Source organism: Cupressus sempervirens, chromosome 8, assembly GCF_028749045.1.
Source record: "Cupressus sempervirens isolate cs-2001-9-10 chromosome 8, ASM2874904v1, whole genome shotgun sequence".
Lineage (NCBI taxonomy): Eukaryota > Viridiplantae > Streptophyta > Pinopsida > Cupressales > Cupressaceae > Cupressus > Cupressus sempervirens.
Window position 1 is genome coordinate 166,934,841 of NC_143125.1, and position 16,494 is coordinate 166,951,334.

General features: G+C 35.5%; 1 protein-coding gene across 1 annotated transcript in view; it reads left to right on the top strand.

Annotated features, from left to right (window-relative positions):
• PRXIIF (peroxiredoxin IIF) overlaps positions 1 to 12,132 on the top strand; it is a 48,385-nt gene extending 36,253 nt beyond the window's left edge. Inside the window, exon 5 of the mRNA XM_089797127.1 lies at positions 11,787 to 12,132. Coding sequence (XP_089653253.1) covers positions 11,787 to 11,892 — 106 coding nt within the window. The 3' untranslated portion in view covers positions 11,893 to 12,132. The remainder of the gene's footprint in view (positions 1 to 11,786) is intronic.
• The last annotated feature ends 4,362 nt before the right edge of the window (positions 12,133 to 16,494 follow it).

Consider the following 16,494-nt stretch of genomic DNA (forward strand, 5'->3'; position numbering starts at 1 on the left):
TATTCCTACAATCTGTTTTTTGCCATCTTTTTGAAGATTTTTGTAGCTGACTAGGGCTTTGTTTGAAACTCTCAACTTTCATATTATATTCAAAATTTGATTTCAGATTCTTTGTGGGTTTTAATAAATCTCAACTAGGTTGCTTTCAGAATTTTCTGGGTGTCTTGTTTTTTGTGCCTTGAATTTTGTGCTTGTCAAAATTCTTGGTGGGGCTTTCAAGACCTCAATTTGGTTATCTTCAAAATTTTCTTGGTGTCTTTGTTTTGTGCCTTTGAGTTTTGTGCCAATAGATTCACGTTGACATTGATGCCTGTACTTGACTATGTTATCTGCACAATCAAATTTGTGCATTCAGCCATCTAGTCTTCTTGTTTCTTGTCTCCAAAAACGTGCAATGACAACTTTGACCAAGATTTTGTTGGAAGGCTGCCAAAAATTTAACTGCAAAACTACAATACCTAGATGCAACACATGATGAATTTTTTTGAGTATAGATGTCTTGACAACATTGTGTTGGGCATGACTAACATCGAGAGGAAGTAGGCAGAAAGGAGGATAAATTTGATGAGTAGAATCGAGAAGCTGGCATGCTTGTCAAACCTTGGACAAACGCCATTCATCTATTTGAAGAACATGCTCTTCTTGATCACGATGGATGATTGGGTACCCCTATAGGAGCATCTCAATAAAATCAAGGATATATCTTATTTGTGATCAGTTGGAAGCCAGTGGACGCAAAATGGAAGAAGATATGGTGTAATCGCTTTGAACAGTCTCCCATCTTCCTAGGAGCACTTTCTTGAAACTCGCAACATTGCTCCTGCTGATTTTGGTATTTTATTTTCTAATCTTTGTAAAATGCTTCTACAACAAGATCGCTGGAAATAACAATTTGGCAGTGGCTCATTATCTAATTGCCAAGCCTTTTTAGCTAAATCTACATGTCACTGTTTGTTCTCTCATCTTCTTAGAAAAAATCCTTCTACTCAGTCATTAGGAGGCCCTAAAAAAATGTTCAGCGCAACTACTGCCATAAGTTCGGTCATATGAGGTTGGAATATCATAAATGCTTAGCTACTCAAGCCAAGCAATCTATTTCACAACCTCAAGTGCATGCTATAGAGTACACTGAATCGGGTGGATCTACCTTTTAAGCCTTTGTGGCTAAAAGACTTATAGATCATGTAAAATCCTCTGCATGGTATATTTATTCAAGCGCCTCTCATCACTTCATTTATCACCAAGATTGGTTAACAGGCTTCCATCCATTTTCAGATGCAGTTATCTTTGGAGGAGAAGACTGAATCATTGTCGAAAGAGGCAATATCCAGATTTTAGGAAACTAATTTTCCTTGATGTGTAGTATGTTATAGGCATGGAACTTAATCTTGTATCCATTAGTCAAATTTTGAGACATTCTTCTTGTCTTGACGTGAGATTCAATTCACTTGAGCACAATATCATTGATTGGGAAACTTGGTCTATAGTTGCCATTGGTGTTGAAGATCATGGTCTTCTCAGACTTGGTGACTTTGGGGATTCTTAGGAGCTTGCTACATGTCATGCCCAAAATTTTTATAAGGCAAAAACACAACTAATTTTTTTTTGAAACAGGAGAGAGAACTGAAGATAAGATACACAACCTATCCTTAAACTTGGAGGTGATGAAGTAAGGTGATGGAACGAAGTTTGTTTTACTCGGAATTTGGATTTCAAGTTCCCTATGAGGTGGTCACCTGGTTGCTAGTTACTGAATGCAAAACTACGTTAAGGTGTTATGTTTATGAGCCCTTAATCATCTGCACCCAATAAGAGACACTTTGATGTGCAAGTAAATTTTCAATTTGTGTCAATGTAGTGGTAAAAGATCTAAGGATTGCAACGAGAAGATGTTTTATCAATTAATCATTTTATTTCCATTAATATTAGGATTATCATTATATTAATATTATTATTATTATTATTTAATTATTATTATAATTATTATTTTTAAAACACCTATACCTTCTATTCTTAATATACATCTTTTATTTTAATTGCTAACATCATTATTATTTAACATTAAATTAAAACTATTATATTTGCAATAATGTTCAATTAATAATTAGATCAAACTATCGCCTAATCCTATTTACTTATCTTCCTATGCTACCCTTAACAAATATTAATCCAAGCAATATACATTACATTTCCCAAAATAATCTTCCTAAAACTATTCTAGACTTAACATCTTCTATACTTAGCATAATACTAAAAACCTCCCACCTTAACCAAAATATCCTAAGTACTATCTAACTAATTTTATGTCCTATTAGCACATCTAACCCATACCGCTCATGTCTCATCCTCTATATTTATTAATTCAACCTATCTCCCTTCCCAAGTCGATTTCCTAACTCATGGGGTCACATTCCACTAAAACTTCCTACACTAATCTAAGTCAAATGCAATTTCTTTTTTGCTAACACTGCCTGCCTCCAAACGTTTACTCCCTAGGTGTGCGTGAAAGACATCTTAACCAAGACGGGACACTTAAGAAACTCCCCACTGGTTTTTATATTGTTTTTAAACAAAAAGGAAATCATTACTCAACCCACTTGCTGCCTTGGGATCAGCTTGAGGTAGGTGGACGTGGGTACCTTCATTTTTCCAATGTAGTTGCAAGAAACAGTTTAAAAGCTACTTGAGATTTTTCCTAAGTACTCCCACTTTTTCCTAGGCGTGGGTATAAGTGCTGATTTGTTTTTTTTTTTATGTTATTTATTTTTAACATCTCCCAAGCTAGGCGCCTAGGGAGGAAGTCTGCCCATGTCAGACTTAGCATAATTGTTTTGTTTCATTCCCCAAGGTCAACCATTCACATGGCCGCCTAGGGGCATCCCATCTTTTTTACCTATTTAATTTTTTTTACTTGGGGTTACTTTTTGGATAGAATGTGATGTGATACGCTTAGGGAAGAGGAAATGGGCTAGGACATAAGTTTATTTCCTTATTTATTATGTTAGGTCAGTTTAGGATTAAAAAAGATTTCTTTCTTTTCTTCTTTTTTTAAATATATATATATCTTTTGTATAGGGTCCTATCATGAATCAAGGATTTCATCACTCAAGTCTAACACTTTATTAATGGGGAAGATGATGGAAATGATTTATTTCGAACTTATCAATTTCAAGATATTATTATTATATTCAGGGTCTATTATTTTATTGACTTGTATTGGATGAGACATTATTTGGTTTTGCCCATACATTTACCAGAAACTAAATATTCATCTACAGGCACTTTGCTTCTAGGTTGAGTTCATTGCTTTATTTGCTGCACAATTTCTCTATGGTTACTTATAATTGAATTGTCATAGTTTGAACATTACATTATGAATTTAATGAAATCTATGATTAAAATATAACAAATTGCTTAATACTATCAAATTAAATTGCAAGATACTTTTGCATGAGACATAATACAATCTTTTGCTTGTAACTTCATGAACTTCCATTATTCCAATTTTATTGTGAGGTACTCATCATGTCTACGAATTCATTTTTATTTATCAACAAATCCTACACTTGATATGATTCGAGATTAAACACAAATGTATCTAGATTATACATATGAGACTTGAGGAAATAAGAATAGCAAAATGATAATCTCCTATTCATCCTTCTAATGTCTTCCATGACACTTAATTCTTTTCTTCATCATGTTCATATCCAAGAAAATGAAACTACAACTACAATTCAACAAAAATTTCTTTCAAGTTTTTTCATTCCTTCCATACTACATTCTTATCATACATGAAAATAGGGTGGTGAAGACATTATTTTGAGACATACACAATAGAAATATCTTTTCTCACTACATAGATGACTCACAATCTCTCTATTGAAAAATGGAAGAGCAAGACAACATTCTCCCAACACAATATAATCACATAACAGGTTGGATTTGCCCTCCATTTTGATACAAAAATAATAGCGTCCTCTTCTCCTATGAAATGGAAAAAATTACACGAGCTTCAAGCTTCCAAGATCATCAAGTAAGAACTTGCAAAAGAGAGACAAAAATGGGGAACCATGGAGGCTCACCTCCCAACCTAGGCTTCAAGGAGGCTACCCCCGAGCTTGGGGAAACAAGGCATAAATGGTTGCACACTACATATTCACATAACATGCATGATCACAACAATATAACAAAACACTACACAATACATTACAAGACAACCCAACCCAAGGCTTGGAGATTTAACAATTGAATCAAGTTATAGGGTGAAGGTGGGCTCTCTCCATGAGGAGGATTTCCAAAACTATGATTCACAAATATGCACATATTCTCATTATCAACATGCCCTTTTGAGGCTTACAATGACTTCCCTCTTCACACACCTCCTTATACCTCCCAAAATGCAAGTAAAAAAGAAGTCCACATTCCATTGAACACATAAAAATCATCTCCACACATGGGAGAGTTCCTCAACTACACGAGTCAGTCCAACTCACCCCTTCACCCAAGCATCTCTTCCCTCCCAAGGGTGAGTGATGCTTCACACCCATTACACAAACACACAACATGAATCAAAACAACATTCAAGGAAGAAATCACATAAACTTCGCACATGCAACACTCAAACAAAAAGAGCCTTTTTCACAAACCACATTTACAATACACCAAATTTACCATGGAATGAAGAACATCATATCAACTCTACATGCAAATGAAGAACACCATGGATCATGGATACCAAACTCACTCCAAACAATGGCAAATGAAAAGTTGTAGTAGAGCTCTTTATCCTCTTCCTCCAAACCCTAGTTGTCTCTAAAGATAGAGAATGGCCAAGTGAGTTTCTAATTTGGCCATGCCTCTATATATCATTCACATTTTCGGATTCAATATAAAATGCATTCTTTTTGGGGTCTCCTAGGTCTTCTAGGCACCCTAGTGGTGATTATTAGCCCCTTAACTTAAAGTATTAACATGGGTAGGGTTTATTTTTATCACAAATTCACTTTAGAGCTACTTTATGGCCCTCACAATGCTAGGTAAGTTCAAATTTCAAATTTCCTATGGTGGTCACCTTGTTCTCTTTACTAATTTAAGGCAATAAGTCAAATTTCTCAATTAAGGCATTTAACTCGGGATAAGGTGGCCACATGATCCATCATCAAAGAACATGTCATTTTTACATAACGAGTACAAGTGTCAAGTGACACACACAAAATTCACTATACATCACACATGACACGTTCAAAATCTACACAAAAAATACATACTACACACATACAACTCATGTTTATAAAACAAATACATCACAACGAGGTTTACGAATCTTATAAAAATTCACCTTGGCAGTATCATTTTAACATGTGGTTGTACCTTGTTTCCTCGTTACTGCACGCTAAACTCAAGCATCAGTAGTCCAATGAAAAGCCATATATATATATAAATCACATATGAAAATAAAGATACATGATAATTTCATTATCCTACAATTTGCATATAACGCATTTCATAATTAACTCCCCATTTCTATCATTTACATATAAACATTTAATCATTAGCCTTCAAAACTGTACATTACTAACTTCCTTAACAAGAGCACATTAAGCATTAGAATCACAGTAAAACCCATTTCTAACATAATAATGAAGTACTGAATAAATATCCATTAATTCATCCACTATGCCAGTTATGTCCTAGTACATATCATAATGGAAAATCACAAGGTAAATATCATCAGCTAAGTAGCAAAATTTACTGTCCATCAAGTATCAAAATATATGTCGAGATATCCAGTCCTAGGTAACAAAATGGAAATACAATATCAATGCTATGACAGGTTGGGGTGAGGCCTCACACTACGACAACCCATTGCTCCTCTATTAGTACACTGTAGCAGTGGGTGCACTTAAATATGCACTATCTTTCTCAGCTTTCTCAGCTTGTTCAAGAAGATCTTCTCATGGGACTATTAGAGATTCAAATCAAGAATCTTGGAGTTTGTAGAGCATGTTAGGCTGGGAAGTAATATTGTAGTCCTTTCAATGACAACTCCTAGAGAGCTTCAAAGGTATTACAATTGGTCATGCTAATGTTTGTGGACCTATGGCCACTCCTATTATTGGGTCTAGGCATTTTTTTACTTTTTTGATGTTTTTAGTTGTAAAATGTGGGTGTACTTTCTTCATGAAAAATCAAAGGTGTTTGTTATATTTCAAAAGTACAAATCATTTGTAGAAAGAGTCTCGCCGATATATTATTACTCTTAGAATTGACAATGGGAAAGAGTTTTGTTCCTCTACCTTCTATTTCTGTGATCAACATGGCATAACACACCAATTAACAACACCCTACACCTCTTAGCAAAATGTTGTCGTTGAGCGTTAAAACTGCATAATCACTAAAATAGCCCGGTCTATGCTTGAACACAAGCATGTTGATAAGTACCATATTTTCGACAACAAATCAAATTGTGATATTACTATTAAGATTCAATTGTATAGTTTTTGAGTCGAACTCATTGACTCATGCTTCATGAGGAGTGGTTTACACAAACCCATCTCTCATGGCAATGAATGGACAAGTCTTGGTGCTTTATCTTTGTGAGCATCACCTAGATCCAATGCATGTTAAGTGTCCCATTTTCGGTGCTTCACCTCTGTGAGCATCACCTAGATCCAATGAGTGTAAGTGTTCCATTCATTACCATGAGAGATGGGTTTGTGTAAACCACTACTCATGAAACATGGGTCAATGAGTTTGACTCAAAAGCTACACAATTGAATCTTGATAGCAATATTACCACAAGCATGTTCCCAGGAAATTTTGTGCCGAAGTTGTCCACATTGTTGTCTATCTTCTCAATTAGTTTCTTACAACAGCTATCAAGAAGCAAACTCTGAAAGAGGCTTGGTTAGGCCACAAACCTAGAATCAATGATCTCAAAGTTTTTGGCTCCATTGCATTTGTTTGGATCCCTAATGCTAAATGCACCAAGTTAGATGCCAAGAGCTAGAAATTCATACTAATTGGCTATAGTGATAATCACAAAGCCTACCGCTTGGTTGACATCGAGACTAATTGTCTCATCTTCAGCCGTGATGTGGTATTTGATGAGGAACGAGGGCCATTTTAGCTCTCTCCTGTTGTTTCAGAGGATTAGTCTCATCGACTTGTATATCTGTCTCCCATAAGGTCCACCTGATGGGAAGGTGCCAACTGTTCCTATTCTTGCCTCTCCTCCAGTTCCTTCTCCAACAGGTTCACCTAGATGTGCAACCACACCTATTGATTTTGCAGATATTGAAATCCGATTTCAACAAAATGACAGTATAGTTGATAGCAGTAGTTGTTTGACAAGCATAGAATATTGTTAGTGAAGATATTCAGGGCAGCATATAGCATCGGCAAAATTGTGACTGTCCATTACTAGCAAACCAATGTATTGCCTGGAATGACATCTATATATCTCTTCAATGAGGACTTTTTTGGTTTGCATGATAAAGGGAGGCGGGCATTGATAACGACTCTATAATTGGTCAATTAGAACTTCTCATAGTTTGCTAAAGATTATGGTTAGTGGTATCAAGGGTGCAGGTTAATTTTTTTTAAAAGACGGCATTATTCAAAGGCACTCATACAAACAAACCAGGTGCGATGTCTCCACCCTCAGGTATGTTGTCCATGATTCTAAACTTTGCATGTATGTTTATAGCACCGTTTTGAATTCCAGGGTCTAGCTTCAGCCACTTCTTAGACAATAATAGTGCATTCGTTGTTTGAAGCTTTGGAAATTATTAGAATGATTCATTAAGTTTTAAAAATATAGCTTATTAGTTCACATCGTTGTTTAAAAGGTATTTTTTGATTTGTTGACATTTTGATGTTTACTCTTTCTTAATGTGTTCACCGATGGTGAGGTGAGGTGAGGCGATGCAATTGGCAGTAGTCCTTGCTGCCTGTACCAATGTGGGAGTTGTGGCTCAAGAATGATTGGGGATGGGTTTGGAATCTCAAGTAGAGCAATCCATCTAAATGTAGACCCAACAACCATTGTTAGCATTCCTCTTATCCTGTGCGCTACACCGGCAGAAATCGATACAGTCTTAGTGTTTTTTTGATGATTGTAATGCTTGCTTGGACTAGCTACTGTACAATCGTATTCGTTGTTCACCATGGGCGCCTGTACAATATCATGCTGGAAAAACTAATGCTATGTGTTGAGTCTATTATGTGAGTGGTGAAGTGTTCTTTGCTGCTTGTAGATGACGTGTATGCAGACCATTGGGAGACAGCACATTCCTGTAGTACAGAGTGTTGCAGAAACAGGTGAATTTTATATTTCCAGCATTAGTGTGAAGATCTCTCTCTCTCTCTTTCTCTCTCTCTCTCTCTCTCTCTCTATATATATATATATAGAAGCCAATACCGTTCAGTAATTTGTATTGCTGTGAAGATTGGAGTTGCAGACTTGGAGGCATTTTTTGAAAGAGCTGAAGAGGGAGGATTTCTTTAGGCCCAAGAAGATTAAGAGGGAGCTTGGGCAGCAGATGGAGATTGCCAATACCTTTGCAGAGGATCAACAGACTTGAGAAGCAATGCGAGTTTGAAAGCTCCTTGCTTGCTCAAACATTGGAGCCAACTGTAATTTATTGTGATAATCAAAGCTGTGTGAAACTCTCTGTCATTCCAGTGTGAGAATGCTGCCTTTGCTGAGAGGGGGTTTCTGTCGAGTGGGAGTCTCATTATGAGATGACCCTTACTACGATGGCCACTAAAGAACAATACTAATCTGTGGAAATTTATCAAATACTTGGCATACAAAAAAGATAATGATACCAAGAATTCACCAGTTGAACTAGCTGAGCAAATTCAATGGATTATGATGATGTCGATAGAAAGAAAGATTTTATTTTAGGGTAGATCTTGTTACAGAATAATCAGTTCTTCTTGTTTTCAATAACAATCCATTTTGGAATGAATAAAAAGTCTGGTTCAAACACAAACTAGATTGCAAAAGGATAAGACGAGTTATCTATAATTTTTTTAATAACCAAAGAAAAATCGAAAACCTGTAATTCGAGCCATATATGAAGTGCTGTTGGCAACTTTCTCCCTTAAAGCTGGTCCCGACTGATTTGTTCCCATCTGTCAAAGTAGTTTGACCATTCTTGGATGCACATTCGACTGTAATCTGCCCCCAACCATGACCCGTAACTTATAAATCCTTGCCAATAATCAAAATCATCTTCTGAGAAGCTCTCGACCTGCGATTTTTTTATGATTTCTCATACTCCTCAAAAGGGTCCTAATAATATACGGAAGCTGTAGGGAAACACCAGAACCGTAATAAGGAAGTCGCAACTTCCGCTTATTAATATCGGCTTGTTCACTGCTGATGGTAAGCGGACGGGAGGATGGGTCTGTATCTTCTCAATCTGCCCCCGATCTGTTCTTCCCCCTCTCTCTACAGTCTGCTCCATTGCGATCTTTTAATATAAATTCATATCTTCCACCAAGATGCCAATCCTGATGTGGGCTAAGCCATCTGGGTGCAGGTAAGACCAGGTAACAATTCACTTGCAAATTTGACCAGGTACGGGGGATTGATGATCACAAATGTGTTTCCAGTTCCCTTCAAGTTCCTCCAATTCGGCACTAGTTAATTCCTTTCTCCAATGTCAACAAACCACAAAATTTGGCCTTAAGCCACAAATCTCTGCCCAGGTGAAGTGACTGACTTATCACCTCCGGTTTGCAATAATTCGGATGATATTCCACACCCTCAAAATTGCTTACCCATGGGAGTTTTCATTCCCAAGGATAATGTGAGAATTTGCAGACCAAATGACTACAAATTGCTCCAATCTGAAATAGAAGTCGAATTCACAAAAACCCTTGTGCAAATGGGTGCCTCTTGTCCTCCATTTATTCACTTTTTGAGAAGTCACTGGAAGCTTCTAGAATCGTCTTTTATAATATCTTATTATAATGCACTTTTATTATCAAATAAATTTATAAAAAAATTAAATAACTTTATTAAATTAAAAGTGCAATCTTAATTTATCATTAGAACATGTAGGCCCCATTTACTGGATGTAGCAAAATGCAATCTTCTGGCGACGAGATGACTCTCTCTCCAAAATCATTTGCCTACGAGAGTCAATGATAGGCAAATCTACCGTAGGAATTGTGTTGCTAAAAAGGAGACATGACACATTATCAGTTGCTCTATTTATATGTTAAAATGCGCATTTCTTTGAGACTGAGAAATATGAGGTGAAAGCTCTTGAGAGATGCTCTTTAATGCATATTTCTTTGAGATGGAGAAATATGAGGTGAAAGCCCTTCTGAGACATGCTTGTTTCCACACATAGGAGTACCCATGGTGGATGTCATGTTGAGAGATTCCATGATGACATAACATTGAGTGATTTTGTGATGGGCACTTGTGAATATGCTTCTTTTCTCACATGGGAGTAGCCATGGTGGACGTCATGTCGAGAGATTCCATGACTACATCATGTTGAGTGATTCTGTGATGAGCACTTGTGTATATGCTTCTTTCGACACATGGTAGTAGCCATGGTGGACATCATGTTGAGAGATTCCATGATGACATCATGTTGAGTGATTTCGTGATGGGAACTTGTGTATATGCTTCTTTCCACACATGGGAGTTAGCCATAGTGGAAATCATGTGAGTGATTTTGTGATGTTATCATGTTGAGAGATTCCGTTATAAAATCTTTTCCACAAATGGGTGTGGTCATTGTGGTTGTCATGTTGAGAGACTCAATGACATGGTTATCTGAAAAGATACCTCCCTAGCTAAGAGGGAGTGTTGATGTTATAGTGCCGGGAGCTATCTTTCTTTTCTAAATTTGATATATATAAATAATCTATTTTATTAAAGACAACTAGGGGTCCTCACCTTGAAGAGACAAGACATTGAAGAGTCAAGACAATTAAGAGTCTTCACTTTGTAATGGTAAGACAATAGAGGGCCAAGGCAGTTTTATATATTCTTCAAGAAAGAATTCACAAAATAGATTGATATTCTTTGTTGAGTATTCTATGAAATGGATATTTCATTTATTTTCTGCAGATCATAGGGGTGATGATCATTGCTTCAGTTTTGACCTAGATTTGGGCATTGTAAAGCAGTCTTCCGCTCTTGCATTAATATAGAAGTGATATATTTGTGGCTAGGTTCTTTTCCTTCAAGTGGAGGTTTTTTCCAGGATAGTTCTTTGTGTCTTATTATGCATTATTTTATTTTGCTGTTTATCTTTATTTCTGGTATGTATCTCCAACAATGTCTTGGATGATAAATATGTTCATGTTTTGTTGGTGATTTTAATTACTGAAGCCTATAGGATGCTAAATGTCCAGATTAACATAAATTTCACATATCAACTTAATATTGCTGTACATTGAAATTCAAATGATAGGAAATGACATCTCAATGCAATCTAACTGATAATAAAAAACTTGTGTTTTTCAATCTTTTGCGTGATTTTAACTGAATTTTTTTATTGTTTTCTGCACATTATTAACATGGAATTTTAGTTACTTTGATTTTAAGACACTGATTGGTTAATCCTGTGGCTCTTATTCCCATATGCTAGGCCAATGTCTTTCTGTTATCACTGTGTTTGTATTTAAGTTTTTAAGCCAATGTCTTTCTGTTATCACTGTGTATTTTTCTTTAAAAACTTGGGAGTTTAGTACTGCTTCTCAATGCGAGAAAATAAATAAGATGATCTGTTTGATTGGCATTCTAACAGGTGGTCTGCATTTGTGGATGATGGGAAGATCAAAGTTTTGAATGTGGAGAAAGTCCCCTCTGATTTTAAGGTTTCTGGCGGGGAGTTTATTCTAGAACAAATTTGAGTTATTGACAGCAAGACCTCAATAAATAGGAGTAGAGCATTTTCATACTTTGATTGGTCTTTAGCCTCTCAGAGTTTTAGTCCATTACAAAATGAAGCTTAGTGGTAAAAGAACTATGTAACGTCCAGGTCAGTATTTTTTGGACTAATTTCAATCCACTGCAAGAATTGTTAGCACAAGAATTGTAAAATCTTCAGATGAGTTTAATTTAATTTAATTCTAGTATTTAATATCCAAAAATGTACAAAGAGCAGGTTTGAATGTTTTGTATGTAGAAAATATGAAAATATGAGTATGTGAAGTAATGCAGCAATATGAGGAGGATGTGTCATTGTTTCTGATAATGATAAAAGTGGAATTGAAAAGGCCCAAGCCTTGTAAAGTAGAGCAACTAGAAGGCAGACAAAGCAAGTACATGAGATATAGGATAAACCAAATAGTCTGACAGAACAAATCAAACTAATACCACACACAATTACAACTAAAGAAGAAACAGCACAGGGCCCTGGGGCCCAGATTAAAGTTGAAGTTCTAAACAATCCCAGAGCCAGCCCAGTTTAATCTCACACTTCACATTTTAGTATGAGATTGGGGGTGACCTTTCTTCCATCTTTGTATGGTAGTACATGAAATATTAGCATACAAGACCACAGATCAATTAGTAGGTGAGGTTTCCTCCATAGAGGGCCCATCAATGTGCAGAAGGAATAATGGAATGACATAGTGGAGAAGCTGAATAAATGCCATCGCATGAGTAGGCCAAAGCTGAACCAAAGCTGAAGGCAAAGTAGATCTATTGGCCAAAGAAAGAGATGGATAGGACTCCTCAATGGGACTCAATGGAGCAATGGGGGCAAGGTCCAATAGAGGCCCTTTAACCTAAAAAGACATGTAATTCTAAGAGGGGTATTTGAGTTTTTAACCAAAGAGCCAGGGACATGGATATTCAAGTGAACTTCATAATTTCTTCACCATGTAATTATACTTTTGCACTGAGAGAGTGAACAATCAGCAACTAGGTGGTTGATGTAAAGTATCTTTTGAATCGAAAGGTGAGACCCTCAGTCAAGCAATTTAGACCAAGGTCTGTCCCTCCCCAAAACCATGTTGCCATGAAGAAGCGAAGGTAGAGTGACCCATGTAAGAAGTGGTAAGACTCCACTTTGAAGAATTGTCTAATAGAGTTGCCTATGGCCTCCTACAAGGAATCTTCCCAAAATTGGATGGATAGTTGGTAATCCACAGGTTTGATGTTAAATAGATTCGGAAAAAGGGTTGATGGAAGGAGGCCAAGGCTTGATCAAAAGAGAGTGGTCTCCCTGCAACCACAACTCACTGTCAAGCACGAAATCCCTATCCTTTGGAAATCAAAATATTGGAAGAAGAAACCCCCGGCACAAATCAAGAGCCCGATCCTTAATGAAATAGCTCTACAGGCCCAAGGCCCTATTGTGAAGATAGGAATGGCAACAATTGTTGAATATGCAAACCAAATCCCTACTTAGATTAAAATCTTCATTTTCTGTAACATGTTGACCACAAGCTTCCACAAGGAAGATTGTGCACAAAGAAGGGGGCACAACTTAGTCCGCTAAGAACAAGGAATCCTAGAATCAGCAATAGTGGAAACCCGAGGTGCATGTGCCAAGTCTGAACCATGTCCAAGGTCATCCCTAGAAGATATAGAGGGCATTACTGTAGTAGTTTCTGTCCATTTATAGTTAGCGAGTTGCATCTATTTCTAGCATTTTCCAACAGTGGCATCGGGAAGCTTCCATTACAACAAATTCCCTACCTTCTCTTGCCAAAGATAACTAATAGGGGTAAGCTCTTGCAGATGTGTATGCATCTGTGATTCTTGCATGGCGGAGTATAAATGGAGCTTCTGTAATATTTACAGCTTTCGAGGGTAAAATCTTGTAGCAGTTTAGGGTTTTCCATAATGGAATCCTTGGTCATGGATTTGACCTGTTGGGCCAATTTGAAGCTGAATTACTGATGTCTAAAGGGTGAGAAGTTCTTCTAAACTCCGAAGAATAGGGCAGGCCTTGTATAAGAGAGCCTATGATCTAATCGACAATGGCTGGCCATTCAAGGCAAAAGATTATACTAATAAATATATTTAAGCAATATAAACTACCAGCATGTATAAATCACAAATGAACGTGAATCACTATATAAACTAAGCATCGATGTTTTGTATAATTATATTGTTTTGAGAGGCATTCTGGAATGATAGCAGTCTCTAGGAGGTCAGCAAAATGTGAGAAAAATAAAAAGTAGACCTACCATATAAGCAAAAATTGGATTTATTTGTTTTCAAATGATGTTGATTCGCTTCTAAAAACAGAAACTGACTTAGTTTTTTTTAATTGTCTTAATAATGATATCTATTGATCTTTTTTATATTATTTCAAAAATAAAAACACAACAGCATTACAAGCAATATTTATACTAGCGTTTGCAGTGCATTACATGCAAGGTGCCACTCCCTACATTGGATACCATATTATCTAAGCAGTCTCTTTTAATTAATTTATTTTTGCTCAGTATTCCAAGTTTTTAATGGATTCTAAGGATTATTCTGTCGTCAATTCTTGCAATTCTGAATTGAAGCATTTCTAAGTTATGCAAGTCCCCAGTCGACTCAACCGTAGATTACTGTGTAATTTTCCTTTGTGGTGTTCAGTCTTATTATTTGACATTTGATTGTAAAATGTTTTTGTTTTTTAAATGGACGAGACATTCTTAGACCATTTTTAGACAATTTTTTAAATAATAGACGAGCTTAAGCAAATATATCAGTACAATTCCCTATGCTTTTGAAGATTAATTTCTTTAGAATTCTGTCATTATGTATATTCAAAATAAATCCAGTCAAAAGCCCTTCTATTCATTTATATATCAATCACCATAAGCGTGCTTTAGGATTTATATATTACTATAAGCCCCTTTAACATCTATTCATTCATATATCACCATCAACCTCCTTTAAGATTCTTTGATATTTGTATTTACTAAGACGGCGAAACATTAAGATGACAAACTCTTTATCTATATATCCTTTCTTTTTAACATGCAAATTTCTTAGCCCTTTTCAAACTTAGGATATCTATCGTAAAGCCTATTTACGTTAAAACTAGTCATGTTAGAAATTAACAAGGCACTCATAATATGCATATATATTCATCAAATTTATGATACTGAAGGAAATTAAAAAAGTGGGCATAAGTTACTATGTTTATTGTCAAACTTACGGGTATTCACCTTTAAGCCCGATATGTTAGAAACTAATGAGGCACTCCTCTTTTATATATATCATCAAATTTATTACACTTGGGAAATTGAAAAGTGTTACTATATTTATTGTCAAATTTAAGGGAATTTATCTTAAAGCATGGTTAGTTAGAAACTAATAAGGTGCTTATAATATGCATATATATTAATCAAATTAATGATATACTTTAGAAATAAAAAAATGTCATTATATTAGAGCTATTAGATTTACACAATTTATATGTATGTAGAGACAATTTCTAGATTTGATCGTGGAGATAATTTCTAAATATCAACATATCAATGAGAGTACAAGAAAAAATATTTGATGATGGATCATGTAGTGCAATATAAAATGTTTGTTTAAAAATTCTCCACATAATCAAATCTATGAATTGTTTGAATAGAATTGTTCAAGTTATATCAATATGATATAATATGATAGTTTGTGTGGCTTTTATGCAATAGTTTCAGTTTTACAATGTTATGATACACCTTTTCTTAGTTTGGCAAACTTTTCGATGAGATAAATGACAAGTCATAGAATTTGAGATGGTTTAAAAAAAATGTGCCTATAAGTTCTAATATTTGTTTATTAGATTTATTGGTTCTAATATAGCCCATATATTTGTATAAAAATTTAAATTTGGTTATAAATGTCTAATTATTAGATTTATTTAAAAACATATATGATGTTTCCTCATGATAAAATTTTATCTAAATTTAAAGATAGTTTTAAAACTAAAAACTTAATTATTACATTCATTATATATAGTTTTAAAACTAAAAACTTAATTATTACATTCATTATATATAGTTTTTAAGTCTATAATAGGATATTAATGTAAAAGGTAGTTCAATTTAAAAAATAAAATAAATTTAATTGAATAATCATGACATTTTAGGCTTGTAATATGCTCTTAACATGGGGTTCATTCTAAAGTGTGGTGGTTAAGTTGTGGTACTATTAATATTGTGACTAAGTTCACACTATTGCTAGGCTTTTGTGATTGTAGGCTTGTGTCTTCATTGATTGTTGTGACATTCTTGTCCGTGGCTTTGCAAGCACTAGCTTGATATTCCCTTTATTGGACTAGTGCTTGTAGGCTTTGTGCCCTTGATGGGCTATATCATGCTTATGAGCTTTCTGCCCTTGATGGACTATCCTACTCATGAGCTTTGTTCCCTAGCCAAACTACTATGCCTTAGTTTTGGCCTTTGTCGAGTTGTGTTGTGCATTCATGCCAAGGGTAAGATTCCTTGATTGTGGCCTTGCATGGCATGGCTCTATCCCATAGTCTTGCAATGATATTGCCACCAAAGCTC